The sequence below is a fragment of the Macaca nemestrina genome, chromosome 15 (assembly GCF_043159975.1).
Source record: "Macaca nemestrina isolate mMacNem1 chromosome 15, mMacNem.hap1, whole genome shotgun sequence".
Lineage (NCBI taxonomy): Eukaryota > Metazoa > Chordata > Mammalia > Primates > Cercopithecidae > Macaca > Macaca nemestrina.
The window spans coordinates 66,805,509-66,831,134 of NC_092139.1; the positions used below are offsets into that span (position 1 = coordinate 66,805,509).

Genomic DNA, 25,626 nt, shown 5'->3' on the forward strand with positions numbered 1-25,626 from the left:
TGATCAGCACTCGATGATGATCAGGACTCATGATGATGATGATGATGATCAGGACTGATGATGAGGACTCATGATGATGATGATGATGATCAGGACTCATGATGATGATTAACGATGATGATGATGATCAGGACTCATGATGATGATGATCAGGACTCATGATGATGATGATGATCAGGACTCAAAGATGATGATCAGGACTCATGATGATGAAGATGATGATGATGACCAGTACTCCATGATGATCAGGACTCATGATGATGATGATGATGATAATGATCAGGACTCATGATGATGATGATGAGGACTCATGATGATGATGATCAGGACTCGATGATGATCAGGACTCATGATGATGATGATCAAGACTCATGATGATGATGATGATGATCATCAGGACTCATGATGATGATGATGATCAGGACTCATGATGATGATGATGATCACGACTCGATGATGATGATCAGGACTCATGATGATGATTATCAGGACTCATGATGATGATGCAGATGATGATCAGGACTCATGATGATGATGAAGATGATGATCAGGACTCATGATGATGATGATGATGATCAGGACTCATGATGATGATGGTGATTAGGACTCATGATGATGATGATCAGGACTCAATGATGATGATCAGGACTCATGATGATGAGGATGATGATGATCAGGACTGATGATGGTGATCAGGACTCGATGATGATGATCAGGACTCATGATGATGATGATCAGAACTCATGATGTTGATGATGATCAGGACTCATGATGATGATGATGATGATGATGATCAGGACTCATGATGATGATGATGATCAGGACTCATGATGATGATGATGATGATCAGGACTCATGATGTTGATGATGATGATCAGGACTCATGATGATGATGATCAGGTCTCATGATGATGATGATGATTAGGACTCATGATGATGATGATGATTATCAGGACTCATGAGTCCTGATCACGAGGATGATGATTATCAGTACTGATGATGATGATGATGATGATGATCAGGAATCATGATGATGATGATGATGATGATGATCAGGACTCAGGATGATGAGGATGATGATCAGGACTCAATGATGATGATGATCAGGACTCATGATGATGATGATAAGCAGGACTCGATGATGATGATGATCATGACTCATGATGATGATGATGATGAGGACTCGATGATGATGATGATCAGGACTCATGATGATGATGATGATCAGCACTCGATGATGATGATCAGGACTCGATGATGATGATCAGGACTGATGATGATGAGGACTCATGATGATGATGATGATGATCAGGACTCATGATGATGATTAACGATGATGATGATGATCAGGACTCATGATGATGATGATCAGGACTCATGATGATGATGATGATCAGGACTCGAAGATGATGATCAGGACTCATGATGATGAAGATGATGATGATGACCAGTACTCCATGATGATCAGGACTCATGATGATGATGATGATGATAATGATCAGGACTCATGATGATGATGATGAGGACTCATGATGATGATGATCAGGACTCGATGATGATCAGGACTCATGATGATGATGATGATCAAGACTCATGATGACGATGATGATGATCATCAGGACTCATGATGATGATGATGATCAGGACTCATGATGATGATGATGATCACGACTCGATGATGATGATCAGGACTCATGATGATGATGATTATCAGGACTCATGATGATGATGCAGATGATGATCAGGACTCATGATGATGATGATGATCAGGACTCATGATGATGATGGTGATTAGGACTCATGATGATGATGATCAGGACTCAATGATGATGATCAGGACTCATGATGATGAGGATGATGATGATCAGGACTGATGATGATGATGATCAGGACTCGATGATGATGATCAGGACTCATGATGATGATGATCAGAACTCATGATGTTGATGATGATCAGGACTCATGATGATGATGATGATGATGATCAGGACTCATGATGATGATGACGATCAGGACTCGATGATGATGATGCTCAGGACTCATGATGATGATGATGATCAGGACTCATGATGATGATGATCAGGAATGATGATGATGATCAGGACTGATGATGATGATGATCAGGACTCATGATGATGATGATGATCAGGACTCATGATGATGATGATGATGATCAGCACTCATGATGATGATGATCAGGACTCGATGATGATGATGATCAGGACTCATGATGATGATCAGGACTCATGATGATGATGATGATCAGGACTCGATGATGATGATGATCAGGACTCATGATGATGATGATGATGAGGACTCATGATGATGATGATCAGGACTCATGATGATGATGATGATGATGATGATCAGGACTCATGATGATGATGATGATCAGGACTCATGATGATCATGATAATCAGGACTCATGATGATGATGATGATGATGATCAGGACTCATGATGATGATGATGATCAGGACTCATGATGGTGATGATGATGATCAGGACTCATGATGATCATGATAATGATGATCATCAGGACTCGATGATGATGATGATGATGATTCTTGCCTCGACGACGATGATGATGATGATTCTTGCCTCTAGGGTGGACTTGTTCTCTCTTGGAGCAGTTTTAGTTCACAGTTAGGCCCTGTTTTCCTCTCTTCTCTTTTCATTCTAGTTCACTGGCTTCCCTCACTCCTCACAGTGAGACCACAGGAGACTGCTAAAAAGTGATGTTAAGTTTTCTGCTTATGACAATGATAAATTTAGTTTTCTCTGTCTTGTTTTGTGTCAGTTTCAGGGTCATCTGTTTCTATTGACCTTTATATCCTATTTAGTGAATGTGTGGACAGATTTAGCCTTACTTAGCTGCAGTTCTCCTCGAGTACTTAGAAGTCTCTTTATGTCTTGTTTAAGAAACCCTTCGTAGATCAAGTTTATAAAGATACAAAGATTTAAAGATATAAAGTTTTGTTTTGTTTTGTTTTGAGACGGAGTTTCACTCTTGTAACCCAGACTGGAGTGCAGTGACACGATCTTGGCTCCCTGGAACCTCCGCCTCCCAGGTTCAAGCAATTCTCCTGTCTTAGCTTTCTGAGTAGCTGGGATTACATGTGCTCACCACCACCCCTGGTTAATTTTTTTTTGTATTTTTACTTGAGATGGGTTTCATCATGTTGGCCAGGGTGGTTTTGAACTCCTGACCTCAGGTGATCCACCCGCCTCGGCCTCCCAAAGTGCTGGGATTACAGACATGAGCCACCATGCTTGGCCAATTATATATAAAAATTTTTGTTGTTGTTGCTTAACTCTTCTGTGTCTTTACAGATTTTTTTTAGGGAGGGCAGTTTGAACTATCCAATACTTGAAAAGATGGTTTTTACATCTTCTATGTTCATAGTGGATTGTTCTATATCTACTAAGTTTTGTAGGACCTACTTTATATATTTTAGCCTACTATTAAATACATGCAAGGTTAGAATTATTATAATTTTATTGGCTTACAGGGAATCTTGTGTCCTCTGTACTTTCACCCTCATCTCCCATTCCTGGATTATTTTGAAGCAAATCCTGGTCATCATATTTCATTTGTAAAACATAATAATAGTTACTATATTATTATCTATTTCATTTAATATTAATATTAGTTCTTAAGATATTTTTGGTGACTGTAATGCTCATTTAACTTTCCTTATTTCATGGCATGTATATTTTGAGTTTACATCCTATAATACTTTCTTTCTTCCAGCATTTTTTTGTGAAGCAAATGTTAAACAATTATATTTTGGTGGATACTAAAAAGTTGAAAGGCTTATAGAATGAACACCTGTCAGTCTACCACCTACAGTCAGCATTTAGCTCTGTGCTCCATATTCTTTATCACTTACTTATCCAGCTGTACATTGCTCTCTCCATAAGTCCATCTTCCTTTTGATGCTCTTTAATATTGGAGACATCATTATCCTTTACTGATAAACACTTCAGCATGCATATCAATAAGTAATATTATAATGTTTCTTTGTGGTTCTTCTTAGGACTTATGTAAGATGCATAAATCTTAAGTGTAACATTCAGTGAGCTTTGACATATGCATATCTTTATGTAATCTGGACCCCTATGACAACACATAACAATTACTTTCACCCCAGAAGTACTCTTATGCCTTTTTCCAGTCATTTCCTGCCCCCACATCCACCAGAGAAAATCACTATTTGGATTTTGTTCAATATGCCTTAATTTCACCTATCTTAGAACTTCTTGTAAGTGGAATTACACAGTATACTCTCTGTCAGAAAATTAGCAGGTTGATTTTTTTTTTTTATGGTTATTGTTATTGACTTTGTCCTGTTGTTTCCCAAAAAAGCAGGTTCATACAGACTGTGGAGTTCTTTCTCATTCCTTGCTTCCCACCACCCCATAAAAAATGTGGGGGCATCCACTGAGAAATTTGGAGCCGGTCTGTGTTTTCATGGGTATGAAGTCTCTGCTTTTGGATTTATGATCGGTGCCACTCCCTCAGTTTGCATAGGTGGGAAGAGACTCCTTTCTTAGTCATCTCAAATATCATAGAAATGACAAAATATCATAGACTGGGAGGCTTAAACAACAGACATTTATTTCTTACAGTTCTAGAATCTGGGAATTCCAAGATGAAGGTGCTGGCACCTTTGCTTCATTGTGAGGGTCCCCATCCTGGCTCGCAGGCTGCGACCTTCTTGCTGTGTCCTCTCATGGTCACCCCATGATCTCAACTAAACCTGTTTATCTCCCAACAACTCCACCTCCAAATACCATCACATTGGAGGTTAAGGCATCAACATATGAGTTTGGGGGGGATGCTAACGTTCAGTCCATTATCAACTCCCTTCTCTCGCCCCCATATTAATTGCTTGCTGATTTGTCTGTCAGTTAATTAAAATAAAAGGCTTCTTGTCTACCACTGACTTCTGAAAGTGTGAATGTTTAATGTAATGGGAGTACATGTTAGGATTTTATTTAACTCATAAGTGAGGTTACTGGCAGAATGACAAAGCTGGTTCAGTGCAGGTATGAGAAGATGGGGTGTATGTGGGTAGTGCCAAAATAACACCATTGTAAGTTACCCTGTAACTTTACAGAATCAGCAAACTTAACTCTCATTATCCGAGTGATCAGAAAAATTAGAAATTATACAGATGATGTAGGAAAGCTCATATAATCATATATGCGACAAGTTTTGGAGTACTTTTCCTGGACAACATGGCGAAATCCCATCTCTACAAAAAATACAAAAATTAGCCAGGCAGTGGCACCTGTGGCTTGACTACAGGCAGGCACCTGGAGTTCAGCTATTCGGGAAGTTAAGGTGAGAGGATCGTGTAAGCCTGGGAGGTCGAGGCTGCAGTGAACCATGATCATGCCACTGCACTCCAGCCTGGGCAACAGAGTGAGACCCTGTCTCAAAAAAACAAAAGTTTTTATCATAATGGGATTTTGAATTATATCAAATCCTTTTCTGTATCTGTTGAGATGATCATATGTCTTTTGGTCCTTCACTCTGTTGATGTGATGTATCACAAGTATTGATTTGTGTATGTTGAATCATGATTGCATACCTGGGATAAATCTCATTTGGTCATGGTGTATTATCTTTTCTGTGTTACTGGATTGGGTTTGCTAGTATTTTGTTGAGGATTTTTCCATTTAGTGTCATCAGGGATATTGGCCTGTAGTTCTCTGTTTTTGTTGTGTTCTTGTCTGTTTTTGGTATCAGGATAATGCTGGTCTTGTAGAATGAGTTAGGAAGAATTCCTCCCCGCCCCGCTTCAGGTTTTTGGAATAGTTTGAGAAGAATTGATGTTTGTTGTTCTCTATGAGTTTACTAGAATTAAGCAGTAAAGCAATTGGGTCCTAGGTTTTTCTTTGATAGAAGACTTTTCATTACTGATTCAGTCTCATTGTTGGTCTGTTCTCCAGGAATATATGCAGAACATGTCCTGCGGCCCAAGAATCTTGGACTTGCACATCAGAGGCAACAGCAACTACAATTTTCTGATCAAAGCTTCCAGAGTGACACAGCTGAAGGTCAAGAGAAAGAAAAAAGCTCTAAGCCCATGGCATTTTCCAGCCCACCCCTAAGACATGCAGTAAGCTCAAGGAGGAGGAACAGCGTAGTGGAAATAGAGTCTAGTCAAGGCCAGAGGGAAAATCCTACAGAAATAGACAAAGTATTGAAAGGAATAGAAAATTCAAGATGGGGAGCATTCAGGTGTGCAGAGCGTGGGCAAGACTTCAGCCAGAAGACGATAGTAATCATACACAAAAAAGCACATTCCAGGCAGAAACTTTTTACATGCAGGGAGTGTCACCAGGGCTTTAGAAATGAGTCAGCATTGCTCTTGCACCAGAAGACACACACAGGAGAGAAGTCCTATGTATGCAGTGAGTGTGGGCGAGGCTTCAGCCTCAAAGCAAATCTCAGACACCAGAGGACACACTCAGGAGAGAAGCCCTTCGCGTGCAGGCAGTGTGAGCAAAGTTTTAGCGTGAAAGGAAGTCTCCTCAGACACCAGAGAACACACTCAGGGGAGAAGCCTTTTGTGTGCAAGGATTGTGAGCGAAGCTTTAGCCAAAAGTCAACTCTTATCTACCACCGGAGAACACACTCAGGGGAGAAACCTTTCGTTTGTAGAGAATGTGGGCAAGGGTTTATTCAGAAGTCAACCCTCGTGAAACATCAGATCACACACTCAGAGGAGAAGCCTTTTGTGTGCAAGGACTGTGGACGAGGCTTTATCCTGAAGGGGTGGCCTGCCCCTCCACACCTGTGGGTGTTTCTCGTAAGGTGGAACGAGAGACTTGAGAAAAGAAATAAGACACAGAGACAAAGTATAGAGAAAGAAAAGCGGGGGCCCAGGGGACCGGCGCTCAGCTTACAGAGGACCCACGCCGGCCCCAGTCTCTGAGTTCCCTTAGTATTTATTGATAATTATCTTTACCATCTTAAAGACAGGGGAGTGGCAGGACAATAGGATCAAAGAAAAAAGAGGAAATCGGCAGTAAGACATATGAACAAAAACCTCTGTGACATGAATAAGTTCAAAGGACAATGCTGTGCCTTGAGATGCATATGTAAACATCTCCATAAACCTTTTGGCAGCATAGTTTCAGTCTATCACATGGGGAGAAACCTTAGACAATACCTAGCTTTCCTAGGCAGAGGTCCCTGCGACCTTTGGCCGTGTACGTGTCTCTGGGTAGTTGAAATTAAGAGAATGGTGATAACTTTTAACCAGCAAGCTACCTTCAGGCATTTGTTTAACAAAGACACATCCTGCACAGCCCAAAATCCATTAAACCTTGAGTCACCGCAACACATGTCTCTTGCAAAGGACAAGGTTGGGGGTAGGGTCACAGATTAACAGCATCACAAATACAGAACAAAATGGAGTCTCTTATGTCTACTTCTTTCTATATAGACACAGTAACAGGCTGATCTCTCTTCCTTTTCCCCACATATCCAAAAGTCAACCTTCACATTACACCAGAGGACACACTCAGAGGAGAAGCCTTATGGATGTCGGGAGTGTGGGCGAAGGTTTCGGGATAAGTCCTCGTATAACAAGCACCTGAGGGCACACTTGGGAGAGAAACGTTTTTTCTGCAGGGATTGTGGGCGAGGCTTTACCTTGAAGCCAAATCTCACCATACATCAGAGGACACACTCAGGAGAGAAACCCTTCATGTGCAAGCAGTGTGAGAAAAGTTTTAGTTTGAAGGCAAATCTTAGGCATCAGTGGACACACTCAGGGGAAAGGCCATTTAATTGCTAGGATTGTGGGCGAGGCTTCATCCTAAAGTCAACTCTCCTCTTCCACCAGAAGACACACTCGGGGGAGAAGCCTTTCATCTGTAGTGAATGTGGGCAAGGATTTATCTGGAAGTCAAACCTTGTGAAACACCAGCTTGCACATTCTGGCAAGCAGCCTTTTGTATGCAAGGAGTGTGGTCGAGGCTTCAACTGGAAGGGAAATCTCCTCACACACCAGAGGACACACTCAGGGGAGAAGCCCTTCGTGTGTAATGTGTGTGGACAAGGCTTCAGCTGGAAGAGAAGTCTCACCAGACACCACTGGCGGATACACTCCAAGAAGCCTTTTGTGTGCCAGGAGTGTAAGCGAGGCTATACCAGTAAGTCAGACCTCACTGTGCATGAAAGAATACACACAGGAGAGAGGCCTTATGAATGCCAAGAGTGTGGACGAAAGTTTAGCAATAAGTCATACTACAGTAAGCACTTAAAGAGACACTTACGTGAGAAGGGTTTTTGTACAGGGAGTGTGGGTGAGGCTTCATCTTGAAGCCATATCTCACCAGCCATCAGAGGACACACACAGGAGAGTAACTTTGCTTTGTTACAAGCTTCAGTTGAGGCTGCATAACTTGTTTGTGAAGATATAACAAAGGCAGACAGAATCCAGAGGGCCACAGAGAACCTGAATTCAACCCATGTGTCCCCAAGAGATTCGGAGAAAAGAGGTCAATGTTTAAGGAACAGAGATGCCAGTTGAGGGGAGGGCATTATTTAGGCTATTGGGGAAATATGGTCTCTTTCCAACTGAGCATATGTTCTTGTATTTGTGCCAGGCTGTTTTGTCTAAGGACTGCTCTTAGCCAGTGACTGCAGAGCAGGGATACCAAGGGAAGTCTGTTACTGACAATCTCCCCAACCTCCTTGGACTGCAGGCAATCTAGGACACCTCCACCAAACCTCTTCTTGCACTTTCCTTCCCTCTGGCTGCCCTCCCAGCCTTCCTTGGTTTGAATGTTTTGTCCCCTCCTTAATTTATGTTGAAACGCTACATAAACTGTTTACTGTTGAAACAGTGTGACAGTATTAGGAAGTGGGACCTTTGGGAAGTGATTAAGTCAAGTCATGAAGATAGAGTTTTTGTGAATGGGATCAAGTGCCCTTATGAAAAGGCTTGATAGAGGGAGTTTGTCCTGTGGCCCTTCTATTTTCTGCTCTGTGAGGACACAATGCTCCTCCCTTCCAAAAGATGCAGCATGAAGGCATCATCTTAGAAACAGACATGAGCCCTCAACAGACAATTGAACCTACTGATATTTTGATGATGAACTTCGCCTCCAGAACTCTGGGAAAATAAAGTCCTCTTTATACATTTCCTAGCCAGTGGTATTTTGTTATAACAGCTGAAATAGACTAAGTAACTGCTCCCCTCATCATTCTCTCACAATCATATCTTGAAATAAAATCTCTGTACATGCAGTCCCATCTTGGTCTTTGCAGAGAACTCCCTCCAACACAGTGATACCAAGAACAGTCTGACAAAACAGGTGGTAAAATAGGGATCTGGGGACCACTCACCTGCCTGGCAGGAGTAAAGCAGGTTGGCTAGTGGGGCACAGGTAGGTGGTTAGCTGCAAAATATTTCACAGGTGATTTCCTGAGAAAATGCTTCAATGATAGAGAATGCTGTGGCATGTGTGATGATGCAGGCCTTAGAAAATGTAGAGAAAGTGCCTACAAAGAGCGGAGTAGACTGATTATCGCTGATCTGCATTACCACCTGCAGAAGGACCTTGAGAAATTGAAGACGTCATTCAGCCATTAGCAAACAGTGGTTAAGTAAACCAGGACTCCTTGATGAGTGCTTACGAGGCCTTTATTTTCTTGGATAGAAGGCAGAATCATTGCCCAAATATGTAGGCTGAAGGCCTTGTAGTTACAGTGGCAGAGCTCTACAGATGTTGGAATGCTTAGCCAATGCATGTCTATTTTGTAGAGGTCAGACCCTTTGTGAGGAAAATCTGGGATCCTGAAAAATGATACAGGAACATCTCCATGGATGCCCAAGATTGCCTCTGCCATGCTCCCAGCCACAGACCATCTGAGTGTGTAGAAATGGCCCATCCTTCCTTATGAATAGCATTTCCACCATTCATTACCACAGAACCTTCACAATTAAGGCCAGCTTAATGCACATGTGCCCTACATAGCTGTACACAACCCCTGTCCAGCACAGGGAAGATACATGCAATATGCCTATCCTTTTGTAAACGGTATTTGTGATGCTTGCCCTTCAACTTCCATAACTTTCCTCATACTCATTTTGAGTTTCACTATACATTGTGGGTTCACCAGAATTCTGTGCTTCTCTTCCGTATTAAACACATTTACATCTGAGTAATCAGGGACACTGACAGCCCCAAGAGACACCACTGTCCATTTGGACCCAGAATTTGATTTGAATTCAGAAGACAACATCTTAGCATAAACAGCCAAGGAACCTGGTCAACGCATTTCCTGCTCAAGTTCCTTTTGAGCAGGAAAATGATCACACAGATGGGATTGGAAACATAAGGCAACTCATAGCTACTTTTTCCCTGTTTCTTACTCAACATGAAGTTAGTGCACTGGTAGAATGTGCATATGGAGAAGTGAAGTAAAACAGTTGAATTAGAGATTAGACACAGTGGTTCATGCCTATAATCCCAACACTTTCTGATGCCAAGTTGAGTGGATCGCTTGAGTGCAGGAGTTCAAGACCAGCCTGGCTAAAGTGGCAAAATCCCATCTCTACAAAAAACTAGCCAGGTGTGGTGGCACATGCCTGTAGTCCAAGCTACTTGGGAGGCTTAGATGGGAGGATCACCTGAGGCTGGGGAGTTGAGGCTGCAGTGAGCTGTGACCACACCACTGCACTCAAGTCTGGGCAACAGAGTGAGACCTTGTCTAAACAAAAACAAAAACAAAAAAAAAAAGGTTGAATTAGTTTCTGCAACATTTCTAACATTCTAAAAAAAAAAAACACATCCTAATAGGAGCAACAAAGTAGAAACTGTCATTTCACTGATTGTGCTGATTAAATGGGCAATGCACAATATAATGATGAACAGGAAAGCTTGACAAATACATATGCACACACACACACACACACATATATATAATATAATTATATAAATACATAATTATATTTGGGATTACACTTGTAACCCCAGCACTTTGGGAGGCCGAGGCAAGTGGATCACGAGGTCAGGAGATCAAGACCATCCTGGCTAACATGGTGAAACCTAGTCTCTACTAAAAATACAAAAAATTAGCCAGGTGTGGTGGCGGGTGCCTGTAGTCCCAGCTACTCGGGAAGCTGAGGCAGAATGGTGTGAACCCGGGAGGTGGGGCTTGCAGTGAGCCAAGATCGCGCCACTGCACTCCAGCCTGGGTGACAGAGTGAGACTCCATCTAAAAAAAAAAAAAAAAATTGCCAAGAACTACCCAGCATGTATCAGCAGAAAGTTGAGTCCCTAATATGACAGTATTCCTCAAGAAAATAAACTATTTACCTGGGGACAAACTGACTACATCAGCCACCTGCCAGCCTCTAAAAAACAGTGATTCAGCCTCACAGGGATAAATACCTGGATTTATTCCAAACATGGATTTGCCTTTCTAGTCCTGTAAGGCTCAGCCAGCACTATTACTCATGCCTGATCCAAAGACATGAAATACCAAGTAATATAACATCCAACCCAGGAGATTCACTTCATAGCAAAAATGCTATCGGAGTGTAAGAGTAGATAACAACTCTAAATATATATGTATCCAACAACAGAGCACTCAGATACATAAAGCAAATACTATAAAAAATAAAGATTCCAAGACAATAACTATTGAGAACTTCACTCCACTGTCAGCATTGGATCATCTAAACAGAAAAATCAACAAACATTGGATTTAAACTGCACTTTAAACCAAATGGACCTAACAGATATTTCAGAATCTTTTATCCAACAGCTATAGAACACACATTCTTCTCATCATCACATGGAACATTCTCCGGGGTAAACCTAATATATTAGGCCACAAAACAAGTCTCAACTTTTTTTTTTTTTTTAAAGACAGGGTCTCGCTCTGTCATCCAGGCAGGAGTGCAGTGCTGTTATCATAGCTCACTGCAGCCTTGAACTCTTGAGCTCAAATGATCCCCTCTTCAGCCTCCCAAGTAATAAGGACTACAGGTGCACACCACAATGCCTAGTTAATTTTCAACGTTTTGTAGAGACAGTGTCTCACTATGTTGCCCAGTCTTGTCTCAAACTCTGGGCCTCAAAGAATCCTCCCACTTGAGGAGCTTCAGATTCCCAAAACACCAGGATTACAGGCATGAGCCACCAAGCCTGGCCTCAACAAATTTTTAAAAATTGAGGCCTGTAATCCCAGAACTTTGGGACGCTGAGGCGGGCAGATCACAAGGTCAGGAGTTCAAGACCGTCCTGGCTAATATGGTGAAACCCCGTCTCTAGTAAAAATACAAAAAATTAGCTGGGCGTGGTGGCGGGCACCTGTAGTCCCAGCTACTCAGGAGACTGAGGCAGGAGAATGGCATGAACCCACGAGGTGGAGCTTGCAGTGAGCCAAGATCCGCCACTGCACTCCAGTGTGGGCGATAGAGCGAGATTCCATCTCAAAAAAAAAAAAAAAAAAATTTAAATCACATCTAGTATCTTCTCAGACAACAATGGAATAAAACTACGTATCAATAACAAGAGGAACTTTAGAAACTACAAATACATGGAAATTAACATATTCCTGAATGATGGTCAATGAAGAAATTAAGAAGGAAATAAAAACATTTCTTCAAGTAAAAAATGTTGGAAACACACATCTCAAAACCTATGGGATACAACAAAAGCATTGCCATGAGGGAAATTTGTAACAATTAATAACTAGAGTCAAAAAGCAGAAAGACTTCAAATAACCTAATGAGACACCTTAAAGAAAGAAAAACCAAACCCCAAATTAGTAAAAGGAAGACAGAATAAAGATCAGAGCAGAATAAAACAAAATAGAGACAAAATCTACAAGGAAACAATCACAGGGAAAGTTGTGTGTTTTTTTTGTTTGTTTGTTTTATTTTTTTTTAAGATAAAGAAAATCAATAAACCAGTAGCCAGACTAACCAACAATACAAAGAGGAAGCTCAAATAAATAAAATTAGAAATGAAAAAGAAAACATTACAACTGATTCCACAAAAATGCAAAGGATCATTAGAGACTCTTATAAGCAACTACACACTAACAAAGTGGAAAACCTAGAGGAAACGAATAAATTCCTAGATGCATTTTATATAACAAGATTGAATCATAAAGAAATACAGGCTATTCAAGACATGGTGGCTCCACTAGGTGATATGTTCTCTTAGCAGCTACCAGGGATCCCACCACCCACACTGGAGCTCCGGGGCCAGGCTTCACTTCTTCAGGCAGCACCAGATACTCTGAGACCTTCTAACAGTACCGGGTGAATGAGTTGGAGTCATCTTTCAAGGCTTGCTTAGCTTCTCTGGTGAGTGAGGACTATGTCAATGGCATTGATCAGGAAAACATTTAAACTGGTGTTGATCAGTATATCTAGGAGTTTCTGGATATTGCAACACAGGCAGAATGTTTTCCTACAGAAAACGATTGCAATTATTTGTCCAGACACCAGAGCAAGTTACCAAAGAGGATATCTCAGAACTAAGGAATGAATTACAACAGAAACACACACTGTCCAGAAGCACTTGACAAAGCTGAGGCATTGGCAACAGGGGCTGAAGGGCATCAAATGTGCAGCACAGAACACCAGCCAGCAGCCCTCAGGGCTCCTCCGTGTACCTCAAGCAGGCATCTGCCAACATCCCTGCACCCCAGAAGCTGACCTGAGCACAAAGGTCAAGGCCATCAGCCCAAGATTGGGCTGGTGTCTGAGGCCGCCCTGTGCAGACAGTTAGCCACAAATCCCTTCTCGTGAACTTGGGATTTTGAATGAAGGAGTTAGTTTTATGCTCCCACCTAAATTTTTTTCACTATTTTTATAAGCTGTTAATGTCTTAAGTACTTTACACAATGCCCAGAGCTTGAGTAAACCAAATTCTTTTTCTCTTTAGCACAGTTAAGACTGTCAGTGTGGTGACACTTATAGATTCTGTGTTTTTATGTTTGTATGACTTTTCATTTTTTTGTGTGTATTTCCTATTATTTGATCTGAGGGGAAAAAAATTGCAATAGCCTGAGAATCAGGGGATTAGGATTTTGGTTGTGGGCCTTTTATGATAATTACCCTTCAGTGGTAGTATAGAAAAATATGTAAATTTGCTGTTTCAAGACTTCAGAATACTTCAGAAGAGGAATCTAATGCAACCATGTTTGTAATGCGTCCAAAGCTCTTAGAATGGGGATTTTTTGTGTGAATAGGTCAGAATAGGATTAAGGTTTCCTGGGTTAGGGTAGTCACATTACGGTAGGATCCTTAGGTTGAGGCTGACTTTTATTCAGGGTAAGGTTATATTTTGTGTGGTGTTGGTTTACTTTTTTTTTTTTTTTTATAGGGAGGGACATAGTAGGATCAGTGATATGCTAAATTTTGTCATGTTCTGCAATAAGGAATCCATTTAAGTAATGGGGCAGACCCTGTTCTCAGTAACATGACAGTTGGGGCATAGGTGAAGTATGAGAGGCTAAAGCTTGCTCTGATTATCTTTTTTTGTTTTCAGTTTTGTTTGCTTATATTGTTTTTATTTTACATTTTGGGAAGAGAGAGATTTTCCATTAAGAAGATTTTTGCTGTGGAGTTGATTCCAAGGGACTGGGGTCTCAGGGTGGAGGTGGGCTTGCGGGTGCGATCCTTGGCTACTTAACCTCCACCAAGAGCATGCGGCGCCTCTGCCTTTGGGAAGATATTTTGCTCTCTCGTTCGTTCCACAGGCCACCTCAGATACTCTGTTGAATTGCTGTTAAGAAATACAAGCATTGTTTCAGGCTCTCATTGCGTGAGGTTTTCCAGTGTTTTATGCAGTCTTTTATTAGATTACATCTTTTTACACAGAACAAATGCTTCACTGTCATCTGAGCAGGGAGTACTCCTGTGGCTCAGTGTTTGGCTCACTTTGTTTTCTCCAGCCTTGAAGGTCCCTCCCACACACACTGACATCCATTCATCTCTTGATCTGACCTAGATGCCACCTGGTCCCTAAAGCCTCCCAGCACCTTTTCTGCTGCATCCCTAGGGCACAGGACTTTTATCTCTTCTATCGTCCTTTTTAGGTTCTCCCTTGTGGGTTAGTCATTTGTATCTGTCTCCCTGCCCATCACTAATTGTACACCCATAAATATTAGACATTATTCCCTTTGAATATACCAGGACCATATGTTATTTATCCTTATAAATGATAGCTATTACTCTGTTTTGTCTGTGTATATACAGTATCTGGCATTGAACCTGTGATTAATTGCCTGAGACCAATGAATCCCGTCTGTTAGAATGTATAGTTTAAACAAAGCTTTTAAAACCCACATTATATTACCTCAAGGTTGTTAGCCTAGTCATCTAATGGTGATTCAAAAATCTGATTAGCAGCTTTAGATTTCTTGATTAAAGACCTAAATAAACTAAGTTTTAGGCTTTTTTTTTTTTTTTTTTTTTTCTGAGATGGAGTCTCACTCTGTTGCCCAGGCTGGAGTGCGATGGCGCGATCTTGGCTCATTGCAACCTCCGTCCCTCCAGGTTTAAGCAATTCTCTGCCTCAGCCTCCAGAGTAGCTGGGATGACAGGCACGTGCCACCACGCCTGGCTAATTTTTTGTATTTTCAGTAGAGACGGGGTTTCACCATCTTGGCCAGGCTGATCTTGAAATCCTGACCTTGTGATCCACCCAACTTGGCCTCCCAAAGTGCTGGGATTACAGGCATGAGCCAACGCACTCGGCCTTTCTTTATTTTATTATTATTATTTTTTGAGACAGAGTCTCACACGGTTGCCAGGGCTGGAGTGCAATGATGCCATCTCGGCTCATTGCAATCTCAGCCTCCCAGGTTCAAGCAATTCTGCCTCAACCTCCTGAGTATCTGGGATTACAGGTGCCTGCCACTATGCCCAGCTAATTTTTTTTTTTTTCTATTTTTTAGTAGAGATGGGGTTTCACTGTGTTGGCCAGGCTGGTCTCAAACTCCTGACCGTGATCTGCCCATCTCAGCCTCCCAAAGTGTTGGGATTACAGGCCTGAGCCATCGCGCCTGGCCAGTTTTAGGCATTCTTTAAAAGGGGTTTTTAGTGAAAAGATTGGACACTATTCTCAGTGAACTATTTAGTGCTCAGTGAAAATATTTTGAATTAATGTATATACCAGTTATTGCCATTTCCCTATTTAATTCAGAAGTTTTTTTAAATAAATAGAAATTTTTCAATCTTGAAAAAAAAAAGGCATACAAAAACCTGAACAGACTAATAATAAGTAACGAGATTGAATCCATAATAAAAAGTCTCCCAAGAGTGAAAAATCTAGGACCAGATGGCATTGCTGCTACATTCAACTTCAAAAGAACAACTAACATTAATTCTCAAATTATTCCAAAAACATGAAGAGGCAGAAATTATTTCAAACTTAATCTATGAGACCAGCATTACTCTGATACCAAGGAAACAACAGCCAAAAAGTCCCTTACGAACATACAGTAAAAATCTTCAAGAGTACTAGCAAACTGAACCTAGCAACACATCAAAAAGATACCATGATCAATGGGCTCTACCTCAGGGATGCAAAAGAGGTTGAACATATGCAAATCAATAAATGTGATATATCACATCAACAGATTGAAAGACAAAACCTGTGATCTTCTCAATAGATGCAGGAAAAGCATTTGATATAAGTTAACATTCCGTCCTGATAAAAACTGTCAACAAATTAGGCATAGAAAAAACATACCTCAACATAATATAGGCCACATATTACAAACCCACAGCTAACATCATAATGAATAGGGGAAAGCTGAAAGTCTTTCCTCTAAGAACTGAAACATGAATCAAATGCCTACTTTCACCTCTCTTATTAACATAGTAGTGGAAGTCTTAGAATCAAGCAAGATAAAGAAATAGGCATCCAAATTGGAAAACAGAAAGGCAAATTATACCTCTTTACAGACAAGATGATCTTAAATATAGAACATTCTAAAGACTTCACCAAAAAACTTAGAATAAACAAATTCAATAAAGTGACAAAAAAAAAAAAGGCAAGATAAATTAGTACAGCCATTATGGAAAATGATACGGAGGTTCTTTTTAAAACTACAAATCGAACTGCCATACAATGAAGCAATCCTACAACTTGGTATCTATTCAAAGGAAAGGAAATCAGGCGGGGTATGGTGGCTCATGCCTATAATCCCAGCACTTTGGGAGGCTGAGGCTGGTGGAACACTTGAGGTCAAGAGTTCGAGACCAGCCTGGCCAACATGGTGAAACCCTGTCTCTACTAAAAATACAAAAATTAGCCAGATGTGGTGACACACACCTGTAATCCCAGCTACTTGGGAGGCTGAGGCAGGAAAATCATTTGAACCTGGGAGGCTGAGGTTGCAGTGAGCCAAGATCGTGCCACTGCACTCCAGCCTGAGTGACAGAGCAAGACTCCTTCTCAAGAAAAAAAAAAAGAAATCAGTATACCAAAGGAATACATGCACCCTAATATTTATTGTAGTAGCACTGTTCACAATAGCCAAAACATGGAATCAACCTAAGTATCCATCAGTGGATGAATGAATAAAATATCCTATATATACACAGTGGAATATTATTCAGCCATAAAAACATAATTAAATCCTGTTATTCTACACCAAAATGGATGGAACTGGAGGTCATTATGTTAAGTGAAATAAGCCAGGGACAGAAACACAAGCATCACATATTCTTACTCATATGTAGGAGACAAGAAAGTTGATCTCATGGAGGTAGAAAGTAAAATGATGGTTACCAGAGGTTGGGAACAGGGCAGGCCTAGGGGAATGAAAAGTCATTGGTTAATGCATGGGAACATAGAGTTAGATGGAAGGAATATGTTCTAGTGTTTGATAGCACAGTAGGTTGGCTATAGTTAACACCAATATATTGTATATGTCATAATAGCTAAAAAAGAAGATTTGAAATGTTCCCAACACAAAAACAGTAAACGTAGACAAAAACAGCCTAAGTACTCTGATTTAATCATTTCGTATTGTATGTATACATTCCAATATCACATGTACTTCATAAATATGTATCATTATTATGTATCAATAAAACTTTTAAAGGAAACTATTATGCTAAACAAAGAAACCAGACATAAAATACCTCAAATTGTATGAGTTTACTTACTAAATTTCCAGAAAGGCAAATCTTAAAAATAGAAAGTATATTAGTTGTTGCCTAGGGGTGGGAAGGTCAGATGAAGAATGACTACAAAGTGAACTTTTGGGAGTGAAGGAAGTTCTCTAAACTAAATTATGATGATCACTGCACAACTGTATGAACTAAAACTCATCAAACTGAATACTTTCCATGGTTAAATTTCAAAGTATGTTAATTATACCTTAATAAAATGTTATTTTTAAAAAAGGATTAGGCCAGGCACAGTGGCTTACGCCTGTAATCCCAGCACTTTGGGAGGCCAATGCGGGCGAATCACTTGAGCTCAGGAGTTCAAGACCAGCCTGGTCAACATGGCGAAACCATATCTCTACTAAAAATACAAAAATTAGCTGGGCATGGTGGTGCACGCCTATAGTTCTAGCTACTTGGGAGGCTGAGGTATGAGAATCGCTTGAACTTGGAAGATGGAGGTTGCAGTGAGCCAAGATGGTGCCACTGCACTCCAGCCTGGGTGACAAAGCGAGGCCCTGTCTCAAATAAATAAGTTAATTAATTTAAAAGGATTATACTCCATGACCAAGTGGGATTTATTCCTGGAATGCAAGGATAATTGAGTATACAAAAATCAATCAATGCAATATACTACATTAACAAATTGAAGGGAGAAAACCACATAAACATCTCCATTGATGCAAGAAAATCATTTGACAGAATTCAACACCTCTTTATGATTAAAAAAAATTCAATAAACTAGGAATAAAAGGAAACTATGTCATGGGAAGGTAGTTTCTGTAAAGGAAACATAATAAAGGCCATCTATAAAAACCCACAGCTCACATCATCCTTACAGTGAAAGACGAAAGTTTTTCCTCTAGGAGCAGGAACAAGGCAGGAATGTTCGCTTTTATCTCTTCTATTCAACATAGTACTGGAATTTCTAGCCAGAGCAATTAGGCAAGAAAAAGAAAAGGTATCCAATTTTGAAAGGAAGAAAAATCATCTCTGTTTGTAATTATGATGTTATATGTAGAAGATTCCACACAAAAAAACTGTTAGAACTAATAAATAAATTCAACAAAGTTGCAAAATGCAAATACAAAAAAAAGAGGTGGCCAGGTGCAGTGGCTCACGCCTGTAATCCCAGCACTTTGGGATGCCGAGGTGGGCGGATCACAAGATCAGGAGATCGAGACCATCCTGGCTAACATGGTGAAACCCCGTCTCTACTAAAAATACAAAAAATTATTCAGGTGTGGTGGCAGGCGCCTGTAGTCCCAGCTACTTGGGAGGCTGAGCCAGGAGAATGGCGTGAACCCAGGAGGTGGAGCTTGCAGTGAGCCAAGATCGTGCCACTGCACTCTGCACTCTAGCCTGGGTGACAGAGCGGGGTGACAGAGTAAGACTCCGTCTCAAAAAAAAAAAAAAGAAGTGACCTTGAATTGGCCAACCTAAGTCTTCAGTGTCTGAATAGAGCTGGAAATAGAAATTATGTTCTCATCTAAAAAATTTAAAAATTATATAGTTCAGGCACCAAATTCTGGCAATTCCCAATCTAATTTGCATTATCTATGCAAAGACATCTAAACAGATTGTCATTGAATAATTTAAATAACCAGAGTCACAAATTAGTATTTCCCTGCTTCATTCCTATCCCAAGGAAATACCCTCACCATGGCAAAACTTTCTCCAATAAATCTGCCCTGATGATGAAATTCATTTGCCTCCACAAACTGATCAAATATTTATCTAGACACACACACACATCTCCCACCCAACCCCCACTTGTCTCTCTCTCATTCACTCACAATTTGGCTTATACTTTTTAAACTACTTTATTTTTTGAGACAGGGACTTGCTCTGTCACCCAGGCTGGAGTGCAGTGGTGCAATCTTGGCTCACTGCAGCCTTGACCTCCTAAACTCAGGTGATCCTCCCTCCTCAGCCTCCCAAGTAGCTGGGACTACAGGCACACGCCACCATGCCTGGCTAATTTTTGCATTTTTTGTAGAGACGAGGGTCTCCCTATGTTGCCCAGGCTGGTCGCAAACTCCTGGGCTCAAGTGATCCTCCCACTTCAGCCTCCAAAAGTGTTAGGATTACAGGCATGACCACTGTGCTATAAGAGAAAATTTTACTATTTTTAATTGGTTTAAAAAAATATCTAAGACGTAGCCTTTACATTTATTTTGATGTTTTAAAAATTGCAGGCTGGATGCAGTAGCTCATGCCTGTAATCCCAGCTGAGGCAGGATTGCTTGAGCCTAGGAATTCAAGACCAGCCTGGGCAACATAGCAAAACCTCATCTCTACAAAAAAATATAAAAATTAGCTGGGTGTGGTGGTGCATGCCTGTAGTCCCAGCTACTTGGGAGGCTGAAGTGGGAGGGTCGCCTGAGCTCAGGAGGCTGAGGTTGCAGTCAGCCAAGATGGTGCCACTGTCCTCCAGCCTGGGCAACAGAGTGAGACCCTGTTTCAAAAAAAAAATTATATTAAAACACACAACAAAATTTACCAACTTGGTCATTTTTAAGCATATATTTTAGTACCATTAAATACATTCACAATGTTGTGGAACAGATCCCCAGAACTTTTGCATCATGCAAAATGGAATCTCTATAGCCATTAAACAACTCTCCATTTTTCCCCTTCCCTCCACACCCTAGTAAATACCATTCTATTTTCTGTTTCTATGAATTTTTCTACTTTAGATTACTCATGTAAGTGAAATCACACAGTCATTTTGTGACTGGCTTCTTTCACTTAGCACTCAAGATTCATCCATGTTGGAGCATGAGACAGGATTACCTTCCTTTTTAAGTCTGTATAATATTCCATTGTGTATATATTATGGGCCTTCCATATCCATGGGTTCTGTGTCTGTGGATTTAACCAAACTCAGATTTAAAATATTCAAAAATACATTAAATTTCACAAAGTTCCAAAAAGCAAAACTTGAATTTTCCCTGAGTCAAATACTAAGTCATATCCACACTAATAAAGTTATATGTAGGCACTGTACTAGGTATTATAAGTAACCTAGGATTCAAAGCAGTGGTTCCAAGCCCCAGGCCATGGATGGGTACCAGTTCTTAACCTGTTAGGAACCGGGCCACAGAGCAGGAGATGAACAAAGAAGCCAGCAATTATTACCGCCTGAGCTTCACCTCCAGTCACATCAGCAGTGGCATTCGATTCTCATAGGAACATGAACCCTATTCTAAACTGCACACGCAAGGGATCTAGGCTGCACACTCCTCATGAGAATCAGACTAATTCCTGATGATCTAAGGTGGAACAGTTTCATCCAAAAACCATCCCCCTGACCCTGTCTGTGGAAAAATTGTCTTCCACAAAACCGGTCCCTGGTGCCAAACAGTTAGGGACCGCTGTTAAAGTATATGGGAAAATGTGCCTAGATTATATGCAAATACTATGCCACACTATATAAGGGATTGGAGCATTTGTGGATTTTGGTATCTGCAGAGTATCCTGGAATTAATCCCCTACAGATACTGAGGGAAAAATGTGTCACATTTTGCTTATCCATTCATATGTTGATAGACATTTGGGTTGCTTCTGTCTCTTAGCTGTTCTGAATAGTGCTGCTATAACATGGGTGTGTAAACATCCCTTCAATACCCCGCTTTCAATTATTTTGGGTATACACCCAGAAGTGGGATTGTTGGATCATATGGCAGTTTTAATTATTTGAGGAATTTCCATGTTGCTTTCCAAAGCAGTGGCACCATTTACAATCCCCAAAAAGGCGCACGGGGTTGTAATATGCTCACGTCCTCACCAAAACTTGTTATTTTCTGTTTTTCTTGTAGTAGCCATCCTAATAGGTATGAGGTGGTATCCCAACAGAATTTTGGCTTGCATGTCCTTAATGATCAGTGATGGTCAGCATCTTTACATATGCTTCTGGGCCATTTGTATATCATCTTTGATGAAATGTCTATTCAAGTCCTTTGCTATTTTTAATGTTATTTGTTGTTGAGTTGTAATTCTTTTTTTTAATTATTATTACATTTATTGATACTGAATATTTATTATCTGTTATGTACCAAGCAAAATGGACACACTATCAGGAGATAAAACCTGTAACTTATATGTAAGATGAAACTTATATTGATTGAATTATTGAATTTTTTTTTAGTATTTGCTATATACCAGGCAAAAGGCACAGAAACAAATTATCTGTTCACAGTTACTTTTAACTCTTTCAGCAATGCCTGAGTCCTCTTTATAAAAACTTCATTCTACTAAGTTAGCAACCATTCATTTTTTTGGTTACTCTTCATGTATAGTTTTCTCAAGTGTCCATTCAAATATTGCATAATGGTGTAGACCATTTAATATTCCAAACATAATCTGAAAGACTAGAAGAATCGCCATTAATTTCATTTGTGTTTGACAAAGCATCATCCAATGGAGTAAAACCCTTCCTTTTGGTGGCAGTGGAACGGTATGATACTTGGTTGCCAGACGTCCATTTTTAGTAAACGCCAAAGAACTGGGGTAGAAAACACCACAAACTATGCCAATCAGTGAGCTTCTGAAAACACAGTTTTCCTTGCTTATATTATCTTGAAGCAGCATCTGAACAGGAAGTTTGAGAATATTCCAGAGAAAGCAGTTGTTGTCCCAAATGATGCCATTTGATATATATTTGGTGTCATTTCTTTTCTAAGGTAGTCAAATTTTTTTTCTATGATTTCTATGATCACTGATCTTCTGAGTTTTGCATCTTCTAGAGAAGGACTGGGTTGACCATGCATAGATGCGGTCATCTTGACATCCTTGGGCGCTTCCTCAGTTCCTACCCGCACCACACCTGAATCCCTCAGCTTAGCCCCAGCCTCATACCCGAACACTGCCATTTTGGTATTCTTTATACATTCTGCACATAAACCCCTTATCAGATATATGATTTGTAAATATTTTCTCCTACACTGTATTTGCCTTTTCACTTTATAAATTATATTCTTTGATACACAGTGGTTTTATTTATTTATTTATTTATTTATTTATTTATTTATTATTTTTTGAGACAACCTCACTCTGTTGCCCAGACTGAAGTACAGTGGTGCAATCTCGGCTCACTGCAACCTCCGCCTCCCAGGTTCAAGCATTTCTCCTGCCTCAGCCTTCTGAGTAGCTGGGATTACAGGCATGTGCTACCACGTCCAGCTAATTTTTTGTATTTTTAGTAGAGACAGGGTTTCACCATGTTGGCCAGGCTGGTCTTGAACTCCTGACCTCAGGTGATCTACCTCAAGTGATTACAGGCATGAGCCACCATATCCGGTGATACACAGAAGTTTTAAAGTTTGATTTAGTGGTCTTTAAATTTTTGAATGCTTTACAGGAGACATAAAACTGCCATACTACATGAGAACTCAAATGGTAAGTACTTAAATAAATATGAATTCTGGATCATTAGATTCTAAATGGGAGGCATGCAACAGATAGAACTGGAAAGTTCCCTGAAAGGACAGGAGAGCAGACTGCACCCTCTGGTTCACCCTCCCAAGGCTCAGTGCTTCCCTCTCTGTCCCAGGCCCACTGCAGAATCTCTCAAAATAGACATATCCTGGGCAACCCACCAGACTTGTCACTAACAAATGTATGCAGGATTGGGAATGGCTCCAAAAGCAAAAGCATTAATAGTAGGGTCATTGAGTCCCGTATGTCTTAACGCTTTGACTAGTTTCCAGTCTGTACCTAGAAAGCTTGGAACCAGTGCCTTACCTTTCATGTTTTTGGATAATTCCAGATGTTTCCAAACAAAAAGAGTGCCCAGATCACCATACTGTTCTTCCCATACTCCCAGGAGAAAAATATACTTAAAGGTTGAAAGGAAATTACAAGAGAGTGGCCAGGCACAGTGGCTTATTATGCTTGTAATCCCAGCACATTGGGAGTTCAAGGTAGGAGGATCACTTGGGCTCAGGAGTTCGAGACCAGCCTAGGCAACATCGTGAAACCCTGTCTCTACAAAAAAACAAAAAAAAATTAGTCAAGTGTAGTGGTATGTACTTGTAGTCCCAGCTACTCAGGAGGTTGAGGTGGGAGGATTTCTTGAGCCTGGGAGGTCAAAGCTGCAGTGAGCCAAGATTGCACCACTGCACTCCAGCTTGAGTAACACAGTGAGATCCTGTGTCAAAAAAAAAAAAAAAAAAAAAAAAAAAAAAAAAAAAAAAAAAAAAAAAAAAGGAAAGAAAAGAAAAGAGAAAGAGAAAGAAAATTACAAGAAAGTAATCATAACATCTGTTACAATATGGATGAACCTTGAAGACATTATGCTTAGGGAAAAGAGACAGACACAAAAGGTCACATATTGTATGATTCCATTTAAAACATTCAGAGTAAGTAAATCCATATGGATGAAAAGAACACTGGTAGTTGTCTGGGGCTAGGAGGAGTGAGAAATAAGAAGGAGCTGCTTAACAGGTAGGTACACAGCTATATTTTGACATGGAATTGTTTGGAACTAGATGGAAGTGATAATTGAGCAACATTGTGAATCTACCAACTGCCACTGAGTCATTCTCTTTACAATGGTTAGTTTTATATTATATAAATCTGACTTCAATAAAGAAAGAAATCAGTCAATCAGTGTATAGAACACTGAATGTCAAATCCCATGATTAAGGCAGAGACTCATTGGCCCCACAATTAAATGGCTTCCTCTCCATTCACTCCCAAGCCTGCATTTGTCAGTGGGAATCTGAGCAGGGTCTGACCCACACCCTCTGCAGCAATCAGCTCAGAAAGGCAAACCAGAAACTGCTGTAGCAACCAACCCACACCAGTCAGGACATGGCAGTGATGCAGCTTCTCTAATTTGTGCCCCAGCTTTGAACTCAGAACCAAGCAGAGAAAGCCAAATGTACTCCCATAGCCAATCATATGAGATGCCTCAATGCTTATTAGACACTTCCAGTGTCCCATGTCAATAGCCTGCAGTCAACAGCACATCTGACGCCTTCCCTTTTGTTCACTACAAAGCTTTCCCACTTTGTCAAAAGTGGCTGACTCTCTTGCTTTAGCAAGCACTTTCTAAGTAGGCCCTGACTGTTCCCATTTGACAGCTTTATTTCCACACAGCTGTCAAGACATTACCAGGGATTTTCACATTTCAGTGACCTTCAGTGATAATTACATCTACCATCGTACACCACAGTACACAGACACTCTCTCCTAAACAAAATGCTTTCTTCAACAATGAGTGAACATCCTATGTACAAATGATGAAGTAAAAACACAGTGCCATTCAGATCTTTACTGATATTTAAACAAACTATAGAGGAAAATTCCAAATAAACAATACCGACACAAAAAAGTAAGTGCTGTTTGAAACTACCGAGAAGTGACTTGCAGTTTAGTGAATCAAAGGTTTTCCTTATTCTTTAAACATTTTTTAATAACAGGCATGTCCTTCCTAGAGAAGCACA

The 25,626-nt window shown here is 40.5% G+C and overlaps 1 protein-coding gene and 2 pseudogenes across 7 annotated transcripts in view; 2 read left to right on the top strand and 1 right to left on the bottom strand.

Moving 5' to 3' along the window:
* Positions 1-9,166, top strand: part of LOC139358599 (zinc finger protein 337-like) — a 33,410-nt gene extending 24,244 nt beyond the window's left edge. For 6 of the 7 annotated variants that reach the window (XM_071079825.1, XM_071079823.1, XM_071079824.1 and 3 more), the window contains one exon: positions 5,961-9,166. In XM_071079825.1, coding sequence (XP_070935926.1) covers positions 5,961-6,949 — 989 coding nt within the window. In that variant the 3' untranslated portion in view covers positions 6,950-9,166. The remainder of the gene's footprint in view (positions 1-5,960) is intronic. The other variant, XM_071079826.1, reaches the window with a different exon arrangement.
* A 2,720-nt stretch (positions 9,167-11,886) lies between these two features.
* On the top strand, positions 11,887-14,030 carry LOC139358600 (mediator of RNA polymerase II transcription subunit 28 pseudogene; annotated as a pseudogene).
* Positions 14,031-22,381: 8,351 nt separating this feature from the next.
* On the bottom strand, positions 22,382-23,107 carry LOC139358912 (complex I assembly factor TMEM126B, mitochondrial pseudogene; annotated as a pseudogene).
* Positions 23,108-25,626: the final 2,519 nt, after the last annotated feature.